This window comes from Macrobrachium nipponense, chromosome 39, assembly GCF_015104395.2.
Source record: "Macrobrachium nipponense isolate FS-2020 chromosome 39, ASM1510439v2, whole genome shotgun sequence".
Lineage (NCBI taxonomy): Eukaryota > Metazoa > Arthropoda > Malacostraca > Decapoda > Palaemonidae > Macrobrachium > Macrobrachium nipponense.
In genome coordinates this window covers 446,308-472,496 of record NC_061099.1, presented here as the reverse complement: position 1 = coordinate 472,496, position 26,189 = coordinate 446,308, and the positions used below count along the sequence as shown (strand labels likewise).

At 35.1% G+C, this 26,189-nt stretch overlaps 3 protein-coding genes across 7 annotated transcripts in view; 2 read left to right on the top strand and 1 right to left on the bottom strand.

Annotated features, from left to right (window-relative positions):
- Positions 1 to 26,189, bottom strand: part of LOC135209990 (uncharacterized) — a 45,410-nt gene that overhangs the window by 18,561 nt on the left and 660 nt on the right. The gene's annotated exons all lie outside the window — the stretch shown is intronic.
- Positions 820 to 17,121, top strand: LOC135209987 (breast cancer metastasis-suppressor 1-like protein). Of its 2 annotated transcripts, none has more exons than XM_064242709.1 (7): positions 820 to 1,264; positions 9,302 to 9,392; positions 10,148 to 10,355; positions 11,214 to 11,363; positions 12,138 to 12,285; positions 13,767 to 13,810; positions 14,484 to 17,121. In XM_064242709.1, the coding sequence occupies exons 1-6, from the start codon at positions 1,129 to 1,131 to the stop codon at positions 13,808 to 13,810; spliced, it is 777 nt and encodes a 258-aa protein (XP_064098779.1). In that variant the 5' UTR covers positions 820 to 1,128; the 3' UTR covers positions 14,484 to 17,121. The 2 variants fall into 2 exon arrangements, with proteins under 2 accessions (XP_064098779.1, XP_064098780.1); XM_064242710.1 differs by having other exon boundaries at positions 821 to 1,264; positions 11,217 to 11,363.
- Positions 19,878 to 26,189, top strand: part of LOC135209988 (Fanconi anemia group M protein homolog) — a 99,742-nt gene continuing 93,430 nt past the window's right edge. The window contains exon 1 of one of the 4 annotated variants that reach the window (XM_064242715.1): positions 19,878 to 19,963. Coding sequence is in view for 2 of the 4 variants with exons in the window: in XM_064242712.1 (XP_064098782.1) it covers positions 20,006 to 20,121 (116 nt within the window). In the remaining 2 variants the exon portion in view is untranslated. Of the gene's footprint in view, positions 20,205 to 26,189 lie in introns of all 4 variants that reach the window. The other 3 variants (XM_064242712.1, XM_064242711.1, XM_064242714.1) reach the window with 3 other exon arrangements.

The following is a 26,189-nucleotide window of genomic DNA, read 5'->3' as shown; positions in this document are numbered from 1 at the left end:
AGGGAACAGCCGAGTACACAGAGGTGGACTTCAACCACGACGATCGGCTCGCCTTTTGGCCAGAACATTTGAACGAGGGAGGGAATAACATGATTAAGATAGTTTGTTTTGGTTTTTTGGTTACCTCCCTTGGGACGTTTCCAGAGTCCTGCCTGTCCTTCGTAACTTTTTTGTACATATTGTTTGAAAAGAAATATCAGTCCGGCTGATGAGGTCTACTGATCATGTAGACGAAAGCTCCCGTCTTTTATGTATTTTTAATACTCATTTTACATAATTGTGGACTTTGATTACTTCAAGATATTCCAGTCACGTTATGGTGTTTTTTTTTTGAGATATATATATATATATATATTAATATATATATATATATATATATATGTGTGTGTGTGTGTGTGTGTGTGTGTGTGTGTGTGTGTGTGTGTGTGTGTGTGTGTGTGTGTGTGTGTGTGTGTAATACTGGTCACTTTTCACATTTGTGTGCATTTCGATAATTAAACATTTTCTAAAAATAATATATATATATATTATATATATATATATATATATATATATATATATATATATATCTGTTCTATTCACCTCCAGTCTCTCCAACCCCCACTGTATACTTCGGGTAATCAATTTTGTTATTTTATTCATCTTGATTGCGCTCAATCTAGCACTTATTCACAGGCCGAATAAGTGCTATAAATGATAAAATAAAAGAAAAAATAATGATTAGGATAGTTTGAATATTGTATATAGTTGCAAAGAAATGTGTTATATGATTTTAAAAATTATTCTATGAGCGAACGTAAAAAAGAACCAAGATCCCAGTCATCATACAGTTGTCTAGTTTGTTTACAAGTGTAGCCCGCTAACGAGATTCCACCTCTTCAAATATTTCTCGCCTAATAATAGTCCCAAGAAGCATTCGTGCGAATTATTTAGACGCTTAGCCATTTTTAGCTCAGATTATGTATATAGAACCAAATAATGTCCCCCAGTGATGGAATAGATACGCGCAGAGGTTGTGAACCAGACACTTCGATCTTGTTGGAGAATGAGCGGAAACTTGACCGGGTGCTATGATGATGGAAATATAAAGCTCCGACTATTTAGGGACGAAACGACATCGAGGACAATATGCCCGGAGTAAAGCGACAGCGCGACAATGAAAGTGACAACGACGAGGGCGAACAGGACCAAGAATCTGATTCGGAAGGAAGTTCTTTAGAAGAGTCGATCTCATCGGATGGGTCAGAGTCTGATGATTCCTCAGGTAGGGTCCTTTCGTATCGCTGTTTAGCATTGGCAGGGTGAGGAGGCGGGGCTGTCGTAGGCCTAGCAGGAATTTGAGAGGGAGTACGACTTACACACACTTGCCTTAACCTCAACTTGACCTCGCCTCCGACGCCGTGCCCTAACCTAGCTTGATCCCCCTGGACCCCGACCCCAAGTAATTCGTGACCCCCTACTCTGCATACTAACCTCCATTCCACCCTAACTTCAGTATCGGGCCTGATTGTTTCTTACATTCACTTACCTTACATTATAGGTAGGCTATAGATTGTCAGAAGTAAGGTGATTAGGGTAAAATACTGAATGGCTGGCCTCTACCGTAGCTCGACCACCTTCCCGAATAAGTACAACTCGTCCTGTAACCCAGGATAGACATTAGTCATGAACCAGCGTCCATCAAAGCAACACCTTGAGACCTCTACTTTCCTCTCAAAGTGAGTTTTTTTCTCCCAAGTCACAAATTAAGGCCGTAATTTCAAATTTACAGGAAGGTGGTTGTGTTATGGTAGAGGTGGCTGCCAGTTAGCCATTTGGTATTTTACCCTATTGTAGGTAGGCTTATGTCAGTTTAGGAATGTTTGTTGTTAATTAAGCTTCAGTGCCCTTTAGGCACCAGGCTATAGGGTAAAACACCACATGGCCTTCGGCAGGCCATGTACGATCAATGCATGCCACCCCAAAAAAAGTACATTATAATGCATCCTGACACCGGAGATGGGCATCAGTCGCGACTTGTTGTTGGTGAGAAACGGAGCTAAAGACCTCTATACTCTCCTTTCGAAGTAAGTATTTTCTCCAAAGTTAGAAATTAAGGCCAAATTTTAAGATTTGTAAAACAGAGGGTAGTGAAAGGGGGCAAAGGGTGGTTACGGCAGTCCAAATCTCACCAAAACGCTTAAGAAAAATTTTTACTTACGCTTCAATAGGGTAGAATATCACGACAGGCCAACCCTCATCACGGTGGACGGGTCTTATTCACTCGATATTTAATTGGTGAAACAAGAATACAATTGCAACTCTAAGCATACCATTTAAAAGACTGAAGTTTCGTCAACATAATGTGATATATGAAAGCCCCATACGAACTAAAATAAGCATGTGGGCTCTTCGTAAAATATGTTTTCAAGGCAGTTTGAAATCCAATATGGCGGCTACGTTTTGCATGGACGGTTCTCATCAGTGACGGCCCCCACCCATCTTTCCCCAGCCTTCCCAGCACTCATATTGAACAATGTTAGCGTATATATGTAACGTTTATTGATCTTACTCAAGATTGCAGTTGTAATCAGCACAATAAAACAACATTTTGTTGCCTATATTAGTGAAAGTATGAAACTTGTTATTCCCGGGTTATGTTTGAACTGAACTGTCATTCTTTACCTTGTAATCGGCGGTTTTATCCTTACTGCCATCACAACTGAAACTCCACAGTGCTTATTTGATTGTTATTATACACATTTTGGTCTCAGTTCACTCCACATTGCACTTTAAACCCGTTGCTGTTTCTGGTTTCTAAGCGCGCGCGCCATAAACACAATTACGAACAGCAGACGACGACAGACGACGAAACTGCAAAGTTTTATTCCCTAAACTGTTTACTTTACTCGTTATTTAGTTTAAATTTACTTTGTTATTTAAAAATTTTGATTTAATTCATGTATGTTATCCTTTTTTGCAACCAAATTACCCCGAAAAAATTACAGATATTTCTAAAGTAGATAAATCAAATGTTCTAACGTTTTCGTACATCTGGCTGCCGAAAACCATAGAGGAACGAATACGGTAAAGTGCATAGAGGAACGACTACGTTTTTTTTTTTTTTGCTTTTTTGTTTTTGCTAGCACTTTTCATTGATTTCAGTCTTTATTAGTATTTTGAATTTCTTTAATAATCGTATGCCAGAAATAAATGTAACCTTTAATGTTTGCATGCTTTAATGTTTGCATGCTAAGAATGGCAAAATCATCGTTGCCACATTAGTGGAGGCTTCACACATACGCCGTTCCATTATTATAAACTGTTTCCATGAATTCTAGTTGTCATAGTAATGCAATAATGATAAAATTGCTTTAATATTTATGTATATATACTTCCAATACATAGCCTAATTTCACCAATTTCAACGTTTTGTGTGTAGTCTTATACCCAGTTTGGAGGGTCAACACATACCGAATGGCAACAGAGAGAGAGAGAAAGGAAGGCGGAGGAACGAAGAAAAGGGATGGCGGTGAGAGAGGGTAGGTGGAGCTTTATACGCGTGTTCGTATCCATTTCTGCATAATGGAGTTTTGTCTCTTGGTACAAGGACAAGTGTCGATATTCTTTACGATTAGTGATTCACGATACCCTTATAAATTACGGCACTGGGTGTAATGCACTATAGCAAAATCTCGTTCTGTTACGAGTGTTCGTTACAGAAATAGGTATTGCCCAAAAACATGCTTGCACTGTCTCTGAAACCCATAGTAGACATGCTGCTTAGTTGTCAATCAAGTTTTTATAACCAAGTATTTTTTACAAGCCAGCTATTGAATAAATTTGTATTTTCTCAGTTCAAAACAATATGCCCCTCAATGCTAACTTCCTCTTTTAACGACTTTCTGGTCATTGCAAATTCGGCCCCATAATTTCTTATGGTGCGAAAACCGACAGAGGCCCATGGACCGAAAACGATTGCGTAACACTACGGCGATAATCCAGCAGTAAAACATCTTCATATATCCAAAAAACAAAAGTAAATAATAAAGATATATGAGCATTACGATATAACAATTACATGTATAGCTGATAACAATCTGCATGAATAACTGGTAAAACGTTCTGCAATGACAGTTGAGTATAGCAATTATTTACAATAGGTACGAAAGTCAAGATGTCGTGACGTCATAATACAGAACTTAAAAGAACGTTCTAATTCAGAAAAATAATTACTTAAATTTGAGTCAGTCGAGTTACTTTTTCAATAACGAATATTTTCAAATTAATCATCATAAATATGTAAAATATTGATGTTTTACTACTTATTTAAAAATTAGCTAAGAGCACGCTTCTCGTCATCTTCTACCAAAACAGCTGTTTACTCCTGGCTTGTTGTTGGTGAGAAATCGTGTTTCGATTGTTGTGATAAAAGTGCTCCAGCGTCTGTGGGTACAAGTGGTGTGCGGATTTATCACAGGAAATGGAAAGTTTGTTGACACAAGCGACTCCGTAAACATCGAGATGGCGTCAATCTTCGAAACATTTTTAGTTGTAAGTAAAAATTTCTAAAGCGTTTGGTGAGATTTCCACCTCCGTGGGCGCCATTTTCAGTACCCTCAGTTTAAATCTTAAAATTTGGCCTTAATTTCTAACTTTGGAGAAAATACTACTTCGAAAGGAGAGTAGATGGTCTTTATCTCCGTTTCTCACCAACAACAAGTCGCGACTGATGCCCATCTCCGGTGTCAGGACGCGTTATAATGTACTTTTTCGGAGGGTGGCAAACGTTGATTGTAGGTGGATGTTTGGCTGCTGTGATGTTTTATTCCCTATTTAGAAGATTGACGCCATCTCAATGTTTACGGAGTCGCTTGTGTCAATAAACTTCCCATTTCCTGTGATAATCTGCACACCACTTGTACCCACAGATGCTGAGGCACTTTCATCACAACAATCAGAACACAGTCCCTTACCAGGACGTTTTTTAGTAAACAACTGTTTTGGTAGAAGACGACGACGAAGCGTGCACTTAGATAATTTTTTAAATAAATAGTAAAGCATTAATATTTTACATATTTATGATGATTAATTTGAAAATATTCGTTATTGAAAAAGTAACTCGATTCTGACTCAATTTTAAGTAATTATTTTTGGGAATTAGAACGTTCTTTTAAGTCTTGTATTTTGACGTCACGACATCTTGACTTTCGTACCTATTGTAAATAATTGCTTTACTCAACTTTCTTGCAGAACAGTTTACCAGTTATTCATGCAGATTATCAGCTATTCATGTAATTGTTATAATCGTAATGCGCATATATATCTTTATTATTTACTTTTTGGATATATGAAGATGTTTTACTGCCGGATTATCGCCGTAGTGTGACGCACCATAAGAAATTATGGGGCTGAATTTGCAATGACCAGAAAGTTGTAAAAAGAGAAAAGTTAGCATTGAGGGGCATATGTTTTGATTGAGAAAAATACAAATTTATTCAATAGCTAGCTTGTAAAAAATATTTGATGACAAAAAACTTGATTGACAACTAAGCAGCATACCTACTATGGGTTTCAGAGACAGTGCAAGCACGTTTTTGGGCAATACCTATTTAGTAACGAACACTCGTATCAGAACGAGATTTTGCTATAGTGCATTACACCCAGTGCCGTACTTTATTAGGGTATTGTGAATCACATATCGAAAAGAATAACGACACTTGTCCTTGTACCAAGAGACAAAAACTCTATTATGCAGAAATGGATACGAACACGTCTAAAAAGCTCCACCTACCCTCTCCCCACCCCCTCCACCGCCACCCCTTTCCTTCTTCGTTCCTTCACCTTCCTTTCTCTCTCTCTCTCTCTCTCTCTCTCTCTCTCTCTCTCTCTCTCTCTCTCTCTGTTGCCATTCAGTATGTGTTCACCCTCCAAACTGGGTATAAGACTACACACAAAACGTTGAAATTGGTGAAATTAGGCTATGTATTGGAAGTATATATACATAAATATTAAAGCAATTTTATCATTATTGCATTACTATGACAACTAGAATTCATGGAAACAGTATATAATAATGAATCGGCGTATGTGTGAAGCCTCCACTAATGTGGCAACGATGATTTTGCCATTCTTAGCATGCAACATTAAAGTTGGTTACATTTAGTTTCTGGCATACAGTTATTAAAGAAAATCAAAATACTAATATAGACTTAAATCAATGAAAAGTGCTAGCAAAAAAAAAAAGCAAAAAAAAAATATATAATCCAGTTATCTGTAGTCATTCCTCTATGGTTTTCGGCAGCCAGATGTACGACAAGGTTAGAAACATTGGATTGTATCTACTTTAGAAATATCTGTAATTTTTCGGGGTAATTTGGTTGCAAAAAAGGGATAATATACATGAATTAAATTAACATTTTTAAATAACAAAGTAAAGTTGAACTAAATAACGAGTAAAGTAAACAATTTAGGGAATAAAACTTTGCAGTTTCGTCGTCTGCTGTTCGTAACTGTTTGTGGCGCGCGCGCTTAGGAACCAGGAACAGCAACTTGTTTAAAGTGCAATGTGGAGTGAATTGAGACTAAAATGTGTATAATAACAATCAAATAAGCACTGTGGAGTTTCAGTTGTGATGGCAGTAAGGATAAAAACCACCGATTACAAGGTAAAAATGAATTCAGTTCAAACCATGACCCCGGGAATAAAAAGTTTCATACTTTCAGTAATATAGGCAACAAAATGTTGTTTTATTGTGCTGATTACAACTGCAATCTTGAGTAAGATCAATAAACGTTACATATATATGCTAACATTGTTCAAATGAGTGCTGGGAAGGCTGGGAAAGATGGTGTCTGTCACTGATCAGAACCTGCACATCTACACAGTAGCCGCCATATTGGATTTCAAAACTGCCTTGAAAACATATTTTACGAAGAGCGTCACATGCTTATTTTAGTTTGTATGGGGCTTTCATATATCACATTATGTTGACGAAACTTCAATCTTTTGAATGGTATGCTTGGAGTTGTAATTGTATTCTTTTTTCACCAATTAAATATTGAGTGAATAAGACCCGTCCAGCGTGATAAGGGTTGGTAGTCGGTGGTGTTTTACCCTATGTTGCGACCAGATTTTGATGAAAAAGGAATGGTAGATCTAAGTAATTGCTCCATGTCGGGCATTGCCTTGGAAATTGAGTTTTCCTATAGCATCTTGATTGTCTATTAAGAATTTACTGTTATTTTTTGTCAGTCAACTGTAATTAACCCCCCCCCCCCACACCCCCCCCCCCCAGGGGCTAGTACTAAATGCAGCGAAGTACATTTGACCCCCCAATCCCTAGTGGCTTTCGTATTCGTGGGAACGTTCCTTGCAGTCCATGCGGAGTTATTACTTAGAAATACCAAATGGAGTTTAAACGTCTAAAGTTCTTGTTTTATTATTAAACATAAGAAGGCCAATCAGACTGGTATGATATGCAGATTTATTTTGTGCTATTAGAACGCTATCTCATAGGCTAGCCAACTCATCCTATATATATTTTTGTTGCTCTCTGCAACAAAATGTCACTTAACCAGACTTATTTTTTTAACAATATGCACCTTGTCTGTCATTACATAACAAAACTGTAAAATGTACTAATAGCCCAAAAAAATAATTCAGTTTTGTTAGCATAAATTGTGACTGAAACATTGACATTAATTTTGTGAAAATCTCTTTAACTTTATGGTAACTTTATGGTAATTTGCATTTTATGATTGATTCAAGGCATCACCGTGGAAATTTTGTAATTTTTATTTCTGATGATTAATACTTTACCTAGTTTCGATGCTGAATGCCACATTCATTTACATATTATATATATATATATATATAGATATATATATATATATATATATATTATATATATATATTTAGTTGGATATATAATAGATAAGAACCCAGTCCTTAAAAAAATCAAATGTATATTGTGAAGTTTAATAATATCCTATTCTCTTAAGCTTATGTACAATACCATGTTTTAGAGGAAATGGCTAATACTTTAGCAAAATCAAGTTATGTAGGCATCAGTTATAGGTGTGAATAATTTTATATCAGTCAGTCAGTATTAATTGATCAACAAATGTAAAGAATATTTCAATCACCAATAACTACAGAGATAAACATTCTCTCCAGTTAGTGAACAGTTGTATTATGTAGTAACGTCATTTGTTTAAGACTAGAGCTAAGGCCTATACCATTAAGTATTAACCCTCACTGGACGGGTAAATATATTCATATGTTGCTCCTCAGGTCGGGTAAGCTTTGAGGTCAGCCAGTTTACGAAAAAAACGCATCAGTGGAAAGAGGAAGATATGCAACGTACTTTGGGAAAGAAAAAAAAATCAAACAAATTTTCCCTACATTCCACGAGAAGTTGAAAATGACTATTTGCAATCCTTGTGGGGCCTCTTGCAAGACAATCATAAAATTTACTAACTTTTATATATATATATTATAATAATTATTTTTATTTTGTAAAATTATAATTACTACTCACACAATATCAAAACAGATAAGAAATAAAATCAGTAACAAATTCTTAGCTATTTGTTGAAAAATATTTATGAAAATTTACCGAAAATGAAGATTCTGTAACCTTTTTTTGCTTTTGCATGTTTTTTAATATTGATTTGCACTTTGCTTTGTAAAATTACATTTAAAACCAACATACTATCGTAAAAGACAAGATCTAAAAACAACAGCAACCCCTTCATGTATTTATGAGCAAATTTACTAAAAGACGTCATGTGAGGCAGAGATGTAATACATTCCCTCTTGAAATTACAAGCAGAACTGAAGTCCTGAGATGCCGGCTCCCTGGTTTTAGCCATTGTGAAAGTTGCCATTAGTGAATTTATGAGCTATAGAAGTATTGGCACCTCTTTCCTGCCTGATTCTTCCCAAATCGATGGCTTGTAATGTTGTTTATCTACAGGATCAATCCGTCCACCACCCCAAACCTGTTATTACTACTCCCGAGGATCAATCCATCCATTAAGGGTTGATAGTCTTCTTAGCCATGTATCTTGTCTTTATATTTAGCCAACTATAGTTTTAAAAATTGAGAAAAATCAAGAAACGGATAATGTAAGTTTTTTACGTAATTATAACCTATATATACTATGTGGTATACGTCCCCATTAAGTTAGATTTTTGTATATTTAGTGTTTGTAGTTTTACCTGTGTACCATATACTTCAGGTCTGATTAACTATTTAACTTTTTAGTGTATGTACATGTATATACGTATATTCATAAGATTATTTTTCAATTTTAGAGTTAGATGAAGAAGAATGTGACAGACGACGAGGTGAATACTTGGCTGATCTGTCAGACCTTGAGCGGCAGTTTTCTCTTCTTAGAGAACAGTAAGTAGAATTTTGTTTGTTTTCATATCCTGCTTTGATGTAGTTATGTACTACTCAATGATTTATAACCATGAATTTTCAACTACTGGATAATTACAGTAGTGTATAAAGTGTCATTTTCTGATAAATTTTTATATATAGCTGCAGTAGTCAAACAATAGCATGCTGTCCTCAGCTGACCACATATAGTAGTATTCTCACTTGGAAAAAGGTTTTAAGAAAATAAATACGTTTATAGTAATAGGTTACATGCTGATATATTTTTAATAATTTTAAAGATATATATTCATATAACCAGATTACTCAGGATTTGGAAGATACACTGTCTTGCTGATTGATGCTATCTTTGTTCCTTCACTTTTCATATTTTATGTTTTTATTGTTTATTGTGTTAGTTTTGGGGTTAGAACCTAGAATGCTTTCCTTTGTGGGCTACCATAAGTAGTTATTTTTATTTTTATTTTCAACTTACTTCGTATCTATTCTTTATTTATATATCATCCATTAAAAAGATATTTACAAATAGCAGAAATAAACCAGCCATTTAGTATCTTTATTTTTATAACATCCATTAATAAGATATCTACAAATAGCAGAAACAAACAAGCCATTTACAGCATTTTTTTTTTTTTCCACAAATCTTTCAACAGAGTTGTGGTCAGTAAGGCCAAAGTACAGACTAAGATATGATGGATTAGCGAGGCCTTTTGTATGTTTGATGAATTGATAAGCCCTTTTTACCTTTTATTTGACAGATTATATCGTGAACGGGTTACTCAAGTCGAAGCAAAGCTGGAGGAAGTGCGAGTAGGTCAAGCAACCGAGTACCTGATGCCTCTTGAGGAGCTTCAAGAGGCAATGCGTGTTCGACTCGAAGTCGCATGCATTTTACGTCAATACCGTCTACAGAATATTCAAAACAAATATGAAGCAGAAATGCTGGCAGCAAAGCAGAACTTTGAAGTATGTGTTGTAGGTGAAATTTTTTGCTTAATGAAAGTTGAAACTCCTTTACATCCTGTTTACTTTGAAAGGTGTTCATTTATTGCCTTCATATTTCTTCCTTGCAGCAGGTCTGTTGCTTCCTTGTGGTTAACTCTCTCTCTCTCTCTCTCTCTCTCTCTCTCTCTCTCTCTCTCTCTCTCTCTCTCTCTCTCTCTCTCATCTCTCTCTTCTCTCTCTCTCTCTCTCTCTCTCTCTCAAACTATTTTGCTTTGCTTATGGAAAAGTTTAGGCCTTTGGTTAACAGCTCAAAATTAAATTTATTCATACAACGATACAAACCAACTTTTATGTTGATATACCAGAGAAATCAGTAGCCTAGGCATACTATAATTTGTATGGTTGCCTCTAATGAATTTGTGCGATTGCCTCTGTTGATTGGGACAGTGACCTGGCAGAGCTAAATAACTGCGCATTGTTGTATATAATGATGTACTGTACTGAAAAAAAATCGACACAAGTAGACTGTATAACTTGCTGTATGCTATTGTTCAGTATTATTCATAACAGTATGCCACTCGAGATAACCTGTATCATTTGCCCATGAATTTTGCATCTTTTACAAACTGCTGAAATGGACTTAAAAGATTGGGATGTCTAGTGTATTGTGGTGATACTTTTCTAGTGCTATACATCATTATATTATTGATTAAACAAATGTGCTCTTGTGTTTTACTCTTTATCAGTGTTTTGTTTCTAAGAAAAATATCATTAGAGCATTTTGGATGTGATTGTTAATGATTTTTTCATCTACCAGCAATTGTTAATGATTTTTTCACCTACCAGCTATGTACCATTGAATATCCTGCCTTTTGTTAGCAGAATGAAAAAGTCATGTTGTGGGACACAATTGAAAGTGAACTGGAGGAGAAGATCCGTCGGTTAGAGGAAGACAGAAATAATGTAGATGTAACGAGTCAAGTGTGGGCTGAACAGAATCTTCACAGAAAACGCAGAAGACACAGACAGGTTAGCCATTCATTTTGTTTATTGGATATTTTAGAAATATAGTACATATCTATTCTCTGAATTTCTACATTTGCTGGCATAGAAAATGGATCACCCATGATATGTGCCTTTCTTACAAGAAATTTTTTTGTGTTTGAAGAGAAGTTTTATCACCGTTAGTTTCATCATTTACTGAAAATTTTGGTACTGGTTTGAAATCTAACTTGATAGTATATTGTAAGTCCCTTTCAAGCCTAGGCTAAACTTTCGTAGTCTATCTATCTGCCTTAGCATTCATTCAGACAAAGCACCCAGTGGTGAAACAGCATTTGGTGTAGATCTGCATTTACCATCTGCTGCTGCTGTTCATGTAAAAAATTCCTATTTATTTACCTGGGTTTTTTTCCTGTATTTTCAAACCGTTTAGTGTAACGCTTCAGTTTTCAGAGCTCATTTACTGTAAACCTTTTCATAGATTGCTTTTTGTCTGCCAGACCGGAGAAACTATTCTTGTCAATTCATCTGGACAGATAGGCTTTGTAGTGACAAGTGTAGTAAAAACTTGTGAAAAAGGCTTCATAGTAGCAATAGTATTAAGAGAGTGAAGAAATCAGTAGGTTATAAGGTCACCTTAATTATTTCAATTATGATACCTCAAAGCTGGATGTGAATCATACTCCAGTTCTAGGATTGTGTGTACTTTCATGTGTTGGGAACATTTTTTTTAAGTTCTGGGAGGGACTATTTATATATACTACTTAAATGCTTGACATTATTGTATTTTCTCTTCTCCAGGGTTCCAACAGTTCAACAGACCGTAGACGCAAAAAACCAACTACAGTGTCTGGGCCGTACATAGTTTATATGTTGAAAGAATCTGATATAGTAGATGATTGGACAACTATTAAGAAGGCACTCACGGCATCAAAAAGAAAATCTAAATGTAAGTTTAGGTATAAAATGGGAAATAATTCTATTCTGTTTATTGGGATAGCAAAATCTTCTGCTGATTTTCTAGCCTCTGGATGCCACATCTTTAAGTTCTTTATTTGTAATGGTATCCTCCCAACATACCTTTGCTTGGAGTCTTTGCAGTATGTTAATCAGGTTTTTTTTAAATCCCTATTATCTTGTGCTCTCTTATCTTGATAACTTTTGATCTGTTAATAATTGGATGATCTTATTTTTCTGTAGTGTAGCAATCCTTTTCCACATTGTTCATGCTGTTGCTGCCCTTTTTCAGTGCCTAACAATTGCTGCTTCAGGGTTTAGTTTGTCCCCAAGCTAACAGAAACTCTCTGCAGATAGATTTTAGGAATTCAAAATCCCTAATTACATTTGTATGCAATTCTGAGTATCTTGCTCAAACACACTACCTGTTACATGTGATGTATGGTTTTTGCTCACCCTCATGCCTCCCACAGCAGTCATTCATCTTTCCCAGGCTGTGATTTTCTTTTGCTTCTTATCCAGTCCCCAGACACGCTCTTTTTCTTTCATTGATTTCCAGTCCTCTCCGTTCTACTTTTTCCTATTTCAAATATTTTTGTGTCTTCCTCCGATTCTGTTGTTTTTTGTCTTCCTCCGATTCTGTTGTTTTTTGTCTTCCTCCGATTCTGTTGTTTTTTGTCTTCCTCCGATTCTGTTGTTTTTTGTCTTCCTCCGATTCTGTTGTTTTTTGTCTTCCTCCAATTCTGTTGTTTTTTGTCTTCCTCCAATTCTGTTGTTTGCACCAAGTCAAAATGCGTTCAGCAGCTTCTCAGGGCCGCTTTGCTTCACCCCTTTTTGGTTTCCTTCATAACTATAATGAGCAAAAAATGAGTTAGTGTGTGTCTTTAATTGACATGAACGTACATTGGTACATATCTTAAATCCTTCGGGTGTGACTGCCAGTATCTTTACTCTAGATCTTATGTTATGGTATAGTAATGCCCTTGTGGGGATTGAAAAACTTGAGTCTCATCTTGAGGTAGTGTCCTTTCTTACTCATTTTTTTTACGGGTAATGTTGTAGTCACTTGGATGCCAACACTCTTCTACATACGAACTTTCAGAGATGCAAACAACCGTGATCGTAAATTAATACTGTATTTTACTGGATTATTATCATAATTTGCTTAATGTATTTAGTTTATTTGGTTTTAAGTATGATTTTGTATAAATAAAATACTCTAAAATATAGTACAGTACTAGTATTGTGTTCTAGGAAGAAAAAACATAAATAGTACTGTACGTATTGACTCTGAGTACTAGATCAAATTGGACTTATGAACAAATCAAGATACGAACTGCCGTTCACGAAAAAATCAAGATATGAACTGCCTTTCGGAACGTTTGTAAGTAGAGGAGCGTCTGTTCAGTATTTTGCAAATAAGTTGGGTTTGGTGTACTTTGAATATTAAATTGTATTGCTTTTATCTTCCAGTTGGGAAAATAACCTCCCCACGACACTTTCCAGAAGCTTTCTAGGTAAGTTGCACCCAGATTTATAAAGTTGTTATTTTTGTTAGACCTGAATACTTGAACTTAATGTTTTGCATTGAAGATGAATTTTTATCTCTAAAATTTGTTAACCCAGTGGAAGGTTGTGGTTTTTGTAGTAGGAAAAGAATTGTATAAGTTTATAAGCATTTATGATGATGCTTAAGTGCTCTTTGAAAATGTCTGTATCCTTGACAATATCAGCAAATCACTCGCTATCTGTGTTTAGACCAAATGTGATTGCCTCCAAATTTTATTCACTTGTTCATCGATTCAAGAAGAACTGTCATAGTATGTTAGCATAGCAAATATTTTCCTGGATTATAGTATTTAATTTTAATTAGTAAAGTCTGAACTGTATTATCAATAAAGAATGCTGATAGCAGACCTGTAATGCCCTTTGAAATCTCAGAATTGGATGGATTTTGTGTTCTTGAGAATGGGGAAAAAGCAAGGAAATTGAACTGTTAAGGAAGAGACTGAAGGGTGTGAATAGAAAATTAAAAGAAAGTTCAGGAGGTGGGAAGAGAAAGGAAGATACAAAAGTAGTGATTGAATAAAGGAGATAACAACACATGAAGAAAGAAAGTTATTCTATTTTTTTGTATGAATGATTGACTGAGGAACATTATTCATGACTGCATTATTATTTCTGTTTCAGGCCTCCCTAAAATATGAATATTGGAGTTACTGTTGATGTGAAACATCATCATCTCTATTGTCCATAAAGGAGAAAGTGGTGCACTGCTAGTTCCACTGATTGGGATTTCAGGAAGACCTCAGTATTGGCTTTGGTTTTTGGAAGTTCTTCATGATTTCTTCCCAGAATTTTCTTGACTTTTATTTTAATATTTCAGTGTTTGTGTTTGTGATTTTTGTTAACCCCTTGGTTCAGTGGACTCAAGTAGTGTTTTGGAATTACAAATTATAATTGGCAATGTTTAATTTTGCTCTCGGTCCAGTGAGAAATGGCCTTTGTAACATAATTATGTTCTGTCATAGTGTATATTCTAATTTTTATTTGGAAATCATTAGATTTTTTGTATATTTTTAATTCTTAGTTTAACCTTATTTAATATTTGAGGCATATCCATGTGTACATAGACTTATTTATTGGTATATCTACAAAATTTAGCCTCTCTTTGTAGGTAGTATAAAGTTATCAGTTTCCTTTGGATTCCAAATTTAAATCTAAATATTTAAGTAAATACATAATAAAGTGATAGAAATTTTATTTTAGCAATATTTGATGTTTTCTTAATTATATGCATTTACTTACACAGTATGGAAGTCCCCCTCCTTAACTTATTCTCTTGAAACTGAGGTGGATAGTGGATAAAAATAACGATGGCAGCAAATTGTATCAAAAGGAAGGAAAAGTTCTTAGGTTTACTTACTAGGCAGATATTAAAACTGTCTAATATCTCAAGAAATCTGAGAAAAATGGTTTTTAACCTTACACCCAGCCATTCAATAACACCTCGGAGAAGAATTGACAAAATGTTCAGTGTTTGGGTGCTATGTAAACTTTTGCTGTATATTACACAATTACAGAACTGTATAGGATGAGGTAGCAAAATGCACATCCTTGACTTTGGCTTAACACAGTGGTGGTCAGTGCCTTTCTCAGCCTTTTCCCTGTCGAGAATTAGGGAGGGAGTGGGTGCTCTGCAACTGACCTACCTCCGCTATTAATGATTAGGAATATTTTTATATCAAGTGTCCTAATTCACCCAGAGAGACAGGTGTCTGTATATTTGAGTTTTGGTGAAACTTTTGAAACTGGTACTTTTTCATTTGTCTCGGTAAGAGTTTTTTTTTTCTTTTATAAAGATGTTATCATTTATTAGATACTGTAAATAAACCTGATAAATACTAGTCCTATAAATTTCCTGATTTTTTTGGTTAAACTGTTATGAATTTACCGTAAGAGCCCCAATCCTAGCATGAAAAGAGGATGTTTAAATCTCACTCAAGTTTCATGACACATTCCAAATTTTTGCTGTGAACTAACATAGAAAGTTATGTCTTCATTCTTATGAGTGTGTGACAGGTATGGTTATTTTTCTTTCGTGTATACTGTATAGATTTTCTTTTTATGCTGCTGCTGTATTTTTCATCTACCTGTCCATCTGTTCATAAAAAGGGTATATAGAACTTGATGTTATTTGGTCCTTCAGGAGCGCTGTTTTGGAAGTATAGTGACACCTCAACATATCAGATTTTGTTAAATGTGGGATGTTTCAGATTGAGCATATTTTTAGAAGGAGAAAAATGATAAATAACTTAGTATTTTGAATGGTAATGACAACGTACTAGTTAGGATAAGCTACTGAGTACTTTATATGGCATTGCTGTACAACTAAGCAATGCAAGCAAGTTGGTACCAGTGTAAATCTATGTTACTTGACAGATTTTATACGTATCAGGAGGGCAGGTGCCCAGATGTCCATGAAGTTGAGGTGCCACTGAAATATTATTTATTTTAAGTTGCAGTGGTGGTTATGAATTGTGGTGTATACATTCATTCCATATGCTGACAACTAGATAAAAATTGTTTTTCTGAAGAGTGGAAATTAAATTCTATCAAGCCTTTTTTATTTATTTGTAGAGTCATTGTTAAAATTTGTCAGTTTGTGACCTTTAATATATCCTAATGTGGTCAATTTTGTACTGTCTTTTAAAGCAATTCTGAAGGTTTCACTAGGGAAATTTTTGGTAGAAAATGGATTTTGTAATGATTTAAAATTGGCACAACCAAGAATTGAGTGCAGCATTATATATCTGAAATTCCTGTCTTTTTCCAGAGGTCACAACTGGTTTATGAGTGACCCAGTACACAGTGGAAGGAGTTTTACTTGCTTTGAGAATGGACTAGATGCAATATCTGTACTTCATTGTAGATTAATTAGTTGCTCCTCTTTTACTTCAAAATTATCTAGATAACTTCGTCGTTTGTTTAATGTTTATATCAGTTATGTATTGTTTTGTATCGTAGCACTGAACCCTGACAATTTTTTAGATGAATCTAAAATTACTGAATCTCCAGTTCATAATCTTTCTCTTGCATTTTTAAGTATATTTTTTAATTTGACAAGTTGGATGTTAAATTTGAGTAAAATTGGGGCCTGTGGTCTTCACAACCCATGTTCAGAGCAGTAATATAAGCGCCACAGATATCCTAAGGTAAGAGTGTCATATGTTATTTCAGCGGGTACTTGACGAGCATTAAAGTAGAAAATACTTTATTATTCAGAGATCAATTTTGTCAGTTTCATAATAAAAAATTTAAAGTAAAACTGCATTTCTTTGTCCTGGCCAACAGGTTATCACCAAGAACTATACGACATATGTACAATGGTTTAAGGGGAACTTCTTGGATTGCTTTGCTGAACTGTCATAGGGTTGGAAGGATTTGTTCCTGAATGAGAAATGAAAATGGACCAGGGTTAATAAATAAGTATGACAACAACGTGAGACATTGATAAATGGTTCTGGATCACTTAACTCACTTGGCTGGCCCAGAGTCATTTAAAATGATAATCCTACCCGAAATGCTATAGGTATGACAACATGAGACATTGATAAATGGTTCTGGATCACGTAACTCACTTGGCTGGCCCAGAGTCATTTAAAATTATAATCCTATCCGAAATGCTATATGTGCATTATTAATGCTTATGTTAATAAGGTTTCAAGGTCCATTTTAATTTGGTACAGTCACTCAAAACTAATGCTTTGTTACACTTGGTTTTATGTACCACAGGGGATGATTCCCTCTGGCGGGCTCTTGTACGTTTGCTAAATGAGTTGCTTCTTATATTTCATAACTGTCTTTTAGTGTTTTCTCATCAGTATCGTAGTTCCTGCCGAATACGAGTGTCTGTAATTCTTGTATGATCTTCACTTCAGCTGGTATTTTTTTTGTATAGTCTTTGTGCGCAATGTTCAAATGGCAAATGCTCTCTTACTGACTTACAATTTGTTCTAGGTTCAAATAGCCTGTATGCTTCACTCGCATTTCTGATCACAATATTCATTTCAGGTATAAAGAAATTTAATCAGTTTCTTGGATATGTTGGTTCACCAAATTTTAGTGCTTTAAAGACTATATTTTGTATTCTATTCTTGCTTTTACTGGGAACCAATGTAGTGCGATTAGTGGCATGGTTATTCTGTCAGCCAACTTATCTTTTTTTTTTTTTTATTAATCTTGCGGCTGTTTTGTATTCCTTGCAATTTTCATTTTTAGATCAAAATTTGACCCGTTATCAGCATAAAAACACAATGCTTACATTGATATATATAATATATATACATAATATATTATATATATATATATATATATATATATATATATATATATATATACTATAGATATATATATATAGATATATATATATATATATATATATATAGTATATATATATATATATATATATATATATATATATATATATATATTATATTGTATATGTAATATATATATATATATATATATATATATATATATATATATATATATATATATATATATATATATATTGTATATTGTATATAGTATATATATATATATATATATATATATATATATATATAATATATTATATATTTTTATAATATATATATGATGATTATGATCACTTTAGCACGTGATTCATTTATCACACATATCCACAGGTGAAAAATAAGAGAGGGTGTAGGTCCTGACCGGTTTCGGCTTTATTTTCAAGCCATTGACAAAGAACTGATACATAGTATTAGGATTCATGAGTATATATACTACAAAGACAGTACTGACGAACATACACGCAACCGTTTGAGACTGCAGATCCGCCCACAGGCTGGTGTCAAGGTAGGAGTGGCTTTCAAAAATCATTTGGCTAAAATTTACAATAAATTCTTGGATACTACCGCTTAGGTACAAGTCCACACCTGACAGGTGTCAGGGAGGTGGGGTTGAACATCTCATTACCACTACTGACCCCTTTACTGTGTTTACAAATATAATAATCCTATTTTCCATATATCTCTACAGCCTACCTTAAAATTTAAACAGTTTACAAATTTCTTTTGATATTAAAGGATCAAGTTTATACATTCCTTGACTGATGTTCATATTATTGTTGTAACTTTCCTTTATAAAACTAGATTCAATGATATTCCTTTCCAATGCATTATTAGAACACACCAGCTTTTTTTTGCCCCTTCCCAGTTAATACCATGATTGTTCTCACTAACATGTACAAATATACCACTATTTCCCTGTGCATATCTCACACATTGTTTATGTTGCTCTATTCTTTTTTCCAGTGCTTTCCCCGTTTGACCAATGTAAAAGTTGTCACAAGACTTACACAGGATTTTATATACACATCCTTTAGCATTGTCGGGGGAGTTCTTAATAAGTACCTGACACCTGTCAGGTGTGGACTTGTACCCTAAGCGGTAGTATCCCTTGAAAATTTATTGTAAATTTTAGCCAAATGATTTTTGAAAGCCACTCCTACCTTGATACCTGCCTGTGGGTGGATCTGCAGTCTCAAACGGTTGTGTATGTTCGTCAGTACTGTCTTTGTAGTATATATACTCATGAATCCTAATACTATGTATCAGTCCTTTGTCAATGGCTTGAAAATAAAGCCGAAACCGGTCAGGACCTACACCCTGTCTCTTATTTTTCACCTGTGGATATGTGTGATATATATATATATATATATATATATATATATATATATATATATATATATATATACCCTGAAGGGGAACAATTTCATTCTCGCTCGCTTTGAACTTAGTTTAGATTTTTATTGCTTTATTATTCCGTAATATTCTCTCAATGGAAATTAAGAAAAAAGTAGTGTCAGGCTTTGATTTTAGTATTGTTTCTATTATAGTTCAAAGATGCGTCTGTTTATAACTAGGATAAAAATGTAAGATTTCACTTTCTAGGAGAACTTTTGGTTTCAGCTTAATAAAATCAGCCTCTCTATAATTCATTAGGTTGAATAATTGAAACTTAAATGTATTTAATTGGCTTATTACGGTTACGCTGTAGTGTCGTGTTAATACTTTCTTGCCAGTAAGCGATCCTTGTCCTGAGCTTATCGTATTACCTGAAAACTCCCGTGATTAGTGAACGTGTGTATAAATACTTGTGTAATTTCATCGTTATTGTTGTAAATGTCCTATCATAATGCTTCAGCCCGTGGTAGGAAAGAATATGTAGAGTTATCGATAAGTCGAAGGAAAGATTCCAGTGGTAACAGAAGAGCACCAGGTGCTATCCTTACCTTGAGGTAGGCTGGTCTTTGCCTTCATAGTTTTGAATCTTTTGATGTTTTGTTGCCTTGTTTTCGGATGACGTCACGTTTGGAATTAGGTAAGTGACCAAAATGTAGGTATAATAGTTTTCGTGATTTAAAACAACTGAATTGCGGCGTTGGTCAGTACTAGCCCAATAGTTAGCCTGTTGATGTCACCATCGTAGCCTACCAGTACCTTAGTTAATAGGCCTAGCCTGCTGTTTATAAAAACTGTGAAAGTTGTTCTGTTGGTAATTTTTTTTATGTAATTGTAATCCATTTTGGTAGAGAATTACCGTATTTTGATATGATTAATCGTTAACCCCATACTTCCTCACTCCCCCCCCCCCTTAATACTATCCAAGCCCATTTAGGAGTATCGCCGTCAGTGCACCTCATGGGGTGCGCTGTAGGCATTACTAAAGGTTCTTTGCAGCGTCCCTTTGGCCCCTACCTGTAACCCCTTTCATTCCTTCTGACTTCCTCCTGTTCATATTGTCTTTCTTCCATTTTGCTATCCACACTCTCCTAACAATTATAGGTACTTCACAATGCAACTGCCAGGTTTTCCTCCTGTTACACCTTGCTGCAAACCTACTTTGTTTCTTTTCCAGCACAAAATGATCTTAGGTCCCAGTGCTTGGCCTTTGGTCTGAACTCTATTCCATTACATGGCATTCCATAATATTTTATGGGAATGCCAATCCCCACAGTGGAATTTTTTTATTCTTTAATTTTAAGGGAGATGATGAGGAACTTAAACTGAAAATGGTATTGAAATTTAGAATAAGTTCATACTATGAAGGAACCTGTATTTTGGTTATTGGTCATTGCAAAAGTTTTTTACTTAAAAAATAAGTCTACCCAAAATTCTAAAGGCGAGTTATATTAATGGCCCGAAAAATGGCTGTTATGTCATAGAAAAATACGCGCTTACCAGCCTGTACCAAAGCATCCTATGTATTTTTATGTTTTAACACCATATTTACATATGACAATGAAACATAGTCTGGTAAAGGCTATTTTAAATATGTAGGCTAATTGAGCTCAAATGTAACCTATGGGGTAAAGTTGTACCTGATTGGAGCTTAACCCTATGGACCCCACTTTAAAAAGGGTACCATAAATTGTATAGAAATAATGCCTGCTTGCATACTTATTTTGATCACTGATTGTTCTATTTGGGCATTGTGAATCTCTGTGTGTACAATTGCACTATGCTTATTTTTCTTGTGTGTTCTAGAATACTGCATTGCTTCAAAATTTACTGCCTTGTGTTTAACACTTGTACTTTGTTTTATTGTGTGTATTATTTTCTAATTTCTTCAGTATTGTTTACCTATTTGTTTGTGTGTTAATAACATGATTATTTTGTGATGGTATTGTCATGATGCTTGTAAAGGTTTCTTACCACTTTTGCATTGCAGATGTTAGGTTACCTTTTTATACAATACCAATTAGTTATTTTCCTACTTTTAATATTTTAATCATTATTGTTTTTTTATCACATTAACCATTTTATAATTGCAGTCTCTCCTTATCAAGTTTTACCTTGATTTTCTTTGCTGATCTGTTTTTTATTGCTGTCTTCTGTCAGTCTGCTTTTGTTTGTTTATCAAAGTTTAGTCACTGGAAGTCATGCCAAACCTGTTAGCTTATAATGTCCAGTATCAACACAAATTCAACTTGTACTGTCCATTATGATCATAAATTCATCCTATAATGCCCAATATCAACATAAATTCTAAAAGGATTGTAGAACTTCCTAATGTTTTTAGTTCTCCCCTAAATTTTTGAAATTGTAAAAGGATTGTAGAACTTCCTAATGTTTTTAGTTCTCCCCTAATTTTTTGGAATTGTAAAAGGATTGTAGAACTTCCTAATGTTTTTAGTTCTCCCCTAATTTTTTGAAATTGTAAAAGGATTGTAGAGCTTCCTAATGTTTTTAGTTCTCCCCTAATTTTTTGTCTGTTCTTAGTGTTTTTATCTTGCAATGGTATATTTCTGGAAGACATTGATATCCTATATCATGTCACTGAATGGCGCTAGTGTATGACAGAGCAGCACTTCTTATGATACTACTGTGCTAATAGGAAAACCTTATGAAATATTCATTTTTTAATTAGGCTACTTCCATTGCTGCTTAGGCCTACCCGATTCCCCCTCCTTCCAAAATCAATTCAATTTTTCTTGACTGTAAGAAATAAAAAATCAAAGAAACATATCGGATAGGCTACATCTCCAAAGGACGTGTGGTGGAGAATGTTATCAGGTACTGTATCCCGTGTTGAAGCTGAATTGATAGTGGGAGCTATTTGCGTGAATATCTAAATAGCTCTCTCTCTCTCTCTCTCTCTCTCTCTCTCTCTCTCTCTCTCTCTCTCTCTCTCTCTCTTTAATAGTGTTCATGGTGAATATGATCATCCACATTTTTTTTATGAGTTCATTTGATTTGGTCACATATGACAAAGCTTTTTGAATTTTCAATACATATGATGGTCAGTGCAGTTACACATTCGAGGCCTGATTTAAATAAAAAGATGGGTATATTTTTATGGGTATAAAAGGTCACAGACTTGGAAATCCTTTGTTTAATTTTTTTTTACATATATGCATTTTAATATGAATAACAGTGCAATTAAAATGTTTGATAGTAAATTATTTTTACATAATTTATTTTCAGTTAGTTAACTTAGCCATGTTGATTGTTCATGTGTAGTAAACTTCCACTAACAGCGCAACCTGTGTGAGAAAATAAATGGAAAACTGTTAAGAAAAGAATCTTTGAATTGAATTGGTACTTACAAAATTAATGATACCTGTGATGATTATTAACTACGGTTTCAAGATAAATTTGCAAGAGGTTGGTACGATAACTAATTTTAAGATGTTGGGGGTACATATAGATTTTTTTTTAGTGGGAACTGTCACCAGTAATTAAGGGTGGGATCCATGCAGGTGCCCAATTGATAAATTTGCAGTAAGTAAAACAGGGACAGTTGTAATACAGTGACTATATGTAGTACGATATGAGACTGCTAAACACTTCTCTTCACACTTTTTAATTTTTTGTTTAGTTCCATTTTTTTTAAGAATTCAAGAAAATATCGGTTTCGTGTTCCTAATGTTACAGTGATTTATAGGAAATTTATCATTGTGCTGATGAAGGAGTGGCAGACAGCTTATTTACTTTCTTTAGTTCAGGTCTGGTAATGAAAAGAAGAAGAGTGAAGGGAAATTGAAGGCCGATGTTAGGAATCCGGGATAGTTGGTAAGAAAGAGAGAGAGAGAGAGAGAGATTTCAGTGTATATACCTACGGATATTGTCTGCGCTTCTAAGAAAGAAGTGGGATATTTTTGAAGAATGGAGTTATCTGGGTGTGGTGGACGAGCTTTATCGCATTCCGAACGTTCACCATCTAGAGTCATCGTTGACGTAAGTCTACATTTCCGTTGTTTGTCTATTGTCAAGGGAAGTGCTAAGATAAAAGGTTATATTACGATATATATGAGAGGTTTCAAAATGTCCCAAAATTTGCGTTGTGAATTTTCCTTCACTGTACTTCCTAATGAACACCAAAATCCGCTATATTTTTGTTGTGAGGTCAACAGGGATAAATTCTTGAATACCATCATGTTCAGTTTTAAATAGTGCTTCAATAATGATCGTTGGATATGTACATGCTGTTTGGAATAAGAAAAAGAAATGCATAGAAGAAACGTGTGCCTTTGTATAAAGTAAACTATCTTGAGACAGGTAGTTGTTAAGGAATTTACAAAGAGAAAAAATTGCAAATCTATCACCGATAGTATATTTACATCAACCGTGCATTTGACGCTAAGCCAGTCCCTTGCGACGCTTCTGATTGGCTGTTGATAAGCCAATCACAGGGCTGGAAACTCAGTTTCTCTCGAGAGTTCACATAGGATGTATGTGCCACCTCTCCTGAAATAAGTATCCCTCAGAAGACGGGAGAGATGGAACATATATCCTGTCTGTGTGAACTCTCTCGAGAGACCGAGTTTCCAGCCAATCAGGAGCGTCGTAACGGACTGGCCTAGACATCAAGTGCACGGCTGATGTGAATCTACTATAGTAGAGAAGGCACTGTCGCCATTCGCCTTCTTCGTGAAATGATTGAAAGAGGAGCACAAGAATACTGCCGAGAAACAGAGCGATTTGAAATAATTGTGTTGAGACTAGAGAAGCACCGTATCTGCGTGGCCATTAGTCCGCATAGTAGCAGCTATCCCATACCTCTCGGCGTCCCGCGGAGGGATCGATCTACCGACCGTCGAATGGCAGACAGTCCTCTCGCCATTTCCAAATCGTTTCGATAATTTTCGCCCATAAAACGGAGTCACTTGCTTCGTGATCGTCAGCAACTGTTCCATTCGAACGGTCGGGTCAATGCGGCGACGTCGAGGCAAAAGGGAGGTCATGGTTACCAACGGGTGATTCGTGTTATCAAGTTCTGTAGTCATTCTTAGTAAGCATGATTCGTCCACATTAGCTCCGGACCTCCCGACGGAATGGGGGAAAATGCCTCTATTTATGTTGCTGCTTTCGGGCGCGGCGCGCCAAGGCGGTCTGTTCCTGTCAAGTAAAGTGCCCCCGTTACAATCTTTGCTGAAAAGAACTAATGTCAAATAAAACTGCCAGATTAAATTATTGTTTAAAAGTACTTCCGTCGAATAAAAGTGTCCGATAGAATCATCGTTAAAAAATACCATTGTCAATTAAGACTGCCAGATTGAATCATTGTTGAAAAGTACGTCTATCAAATAAAACTGCCAGATAGAATCTTTGTTGTCAAATAAAAGTGTCTCATAGAATCATTTTTAAAAAGTGCTGCTGTCGCTTAAAACTGCCAAATTGAATCATTGTTGAAAAGTACTGATGTCAAATAGACTGCCCGATAGAATCATTCTTAAAAAGTATTTCTTGTCGAATAAAAGCATCCTATAGAATCGCTGTTGAAAAGTACTTCTGTCAAATATAAGTATCTGATAGAATTATTGTTGAATAGTACTTCTCTCAAATAAAACCGCCAGCAAGAATTTGTTGACCGTTGCAATCAGCGTTAGATTTACAAGATTAAGAATGTTTTACGTATTGATATATTATATACCTACGAATTACATTTGTGTGTGTGCGCGCGCGCGCGCTCTCAGAGAAGCGTTGAAAAGTTGGATCAGGTCTGCTTAGAATAACAACCGGATATTGTTCAAGATAGATAGATAGATAGAGAGAGAGAGATAATAAAATTAGAAGGTCATGATAGAGAATAGCAAGCTTTCGGAGAGGAGCGACTGTTAGAAAAAATAGGAATGTATAGTATATATATATATATATATATATATATATATATATATATATATATATATATATATATATATATATATGTATTCCAAAATAACTCTCTTCTTTGAGAAAACTTGCTTTTCTCTGGCTCTTGTGTGCCATTTTTACATTTTCCAATTGCATTCCCCAGCAGTGAACCTGTTTCGGCTAATCTTGTGGACACAATTCTATTGTGTTTTGTGTAAACGTATATTAAAAACTTTGCTAGGTAGCTTAAAAAAAGCAGTATCCATTAAATGTAGGTGGGTTTCTCATCGATGTTGGTTTCTGCATTTTGTCACTGTTTCTGTCCGTCTAGCCGTTAGCTTTTTAGTTTTCTGTACGAGTCTTACCAAGCAGATTCTCCATCACAGATTGTAAGGCTCGAGTTAGGCCGAGGTTGCAGATCTTAATTCTAGAGTTAGACTGATTGTAGATCTTTAATCTAGAGTTAGACTGAGGTTGCAGATCTTAAATTTAGAGCTGGACCGAGGTTGTAGATCTTGAATCTAGAGTTAGACCGAGGTTGCAGATCTTAAGTCTAGAGTTGAACCAAACTCATCGAAGGTAATTGCACGAATCACTAAGTCAAGGGCAATTTTCTCGTTTCCATATGTCAAATTTCTTCAGGATGTTGATCAAAGCTATTTTACTTTTATATTTTTAAACACTGAGATTTGTCTGCTGCAGGGTGTGGCCTCCAAGTAAAGATAGGCCA

Excerpts from the sequence above, each read along its gene's own strand:
- LOC135209987 (XM_064242709.1), top strand. The coding sequence starts at position 1,129 with ATGCCCGGAGTAAAGCGACAGCGCGACAATGAAAGTGACAACGACGAG. Across the intron at positions 1,265-9,301 it reads AGAGTCTGATGATTCCTCAG|AGTTAGATGAAGAAGAATGT; the intron begins GTAGGGTCCTTT and ends TTTCAATTTTAG. Across the intron at positions 11,364-12,137 it reads AACGCAGAAGACACAGACAG|GGTTCCAACAGTTCAACAGA; the intron begins GTTAGCCATTCA and ends TCTCTTCTCCAG.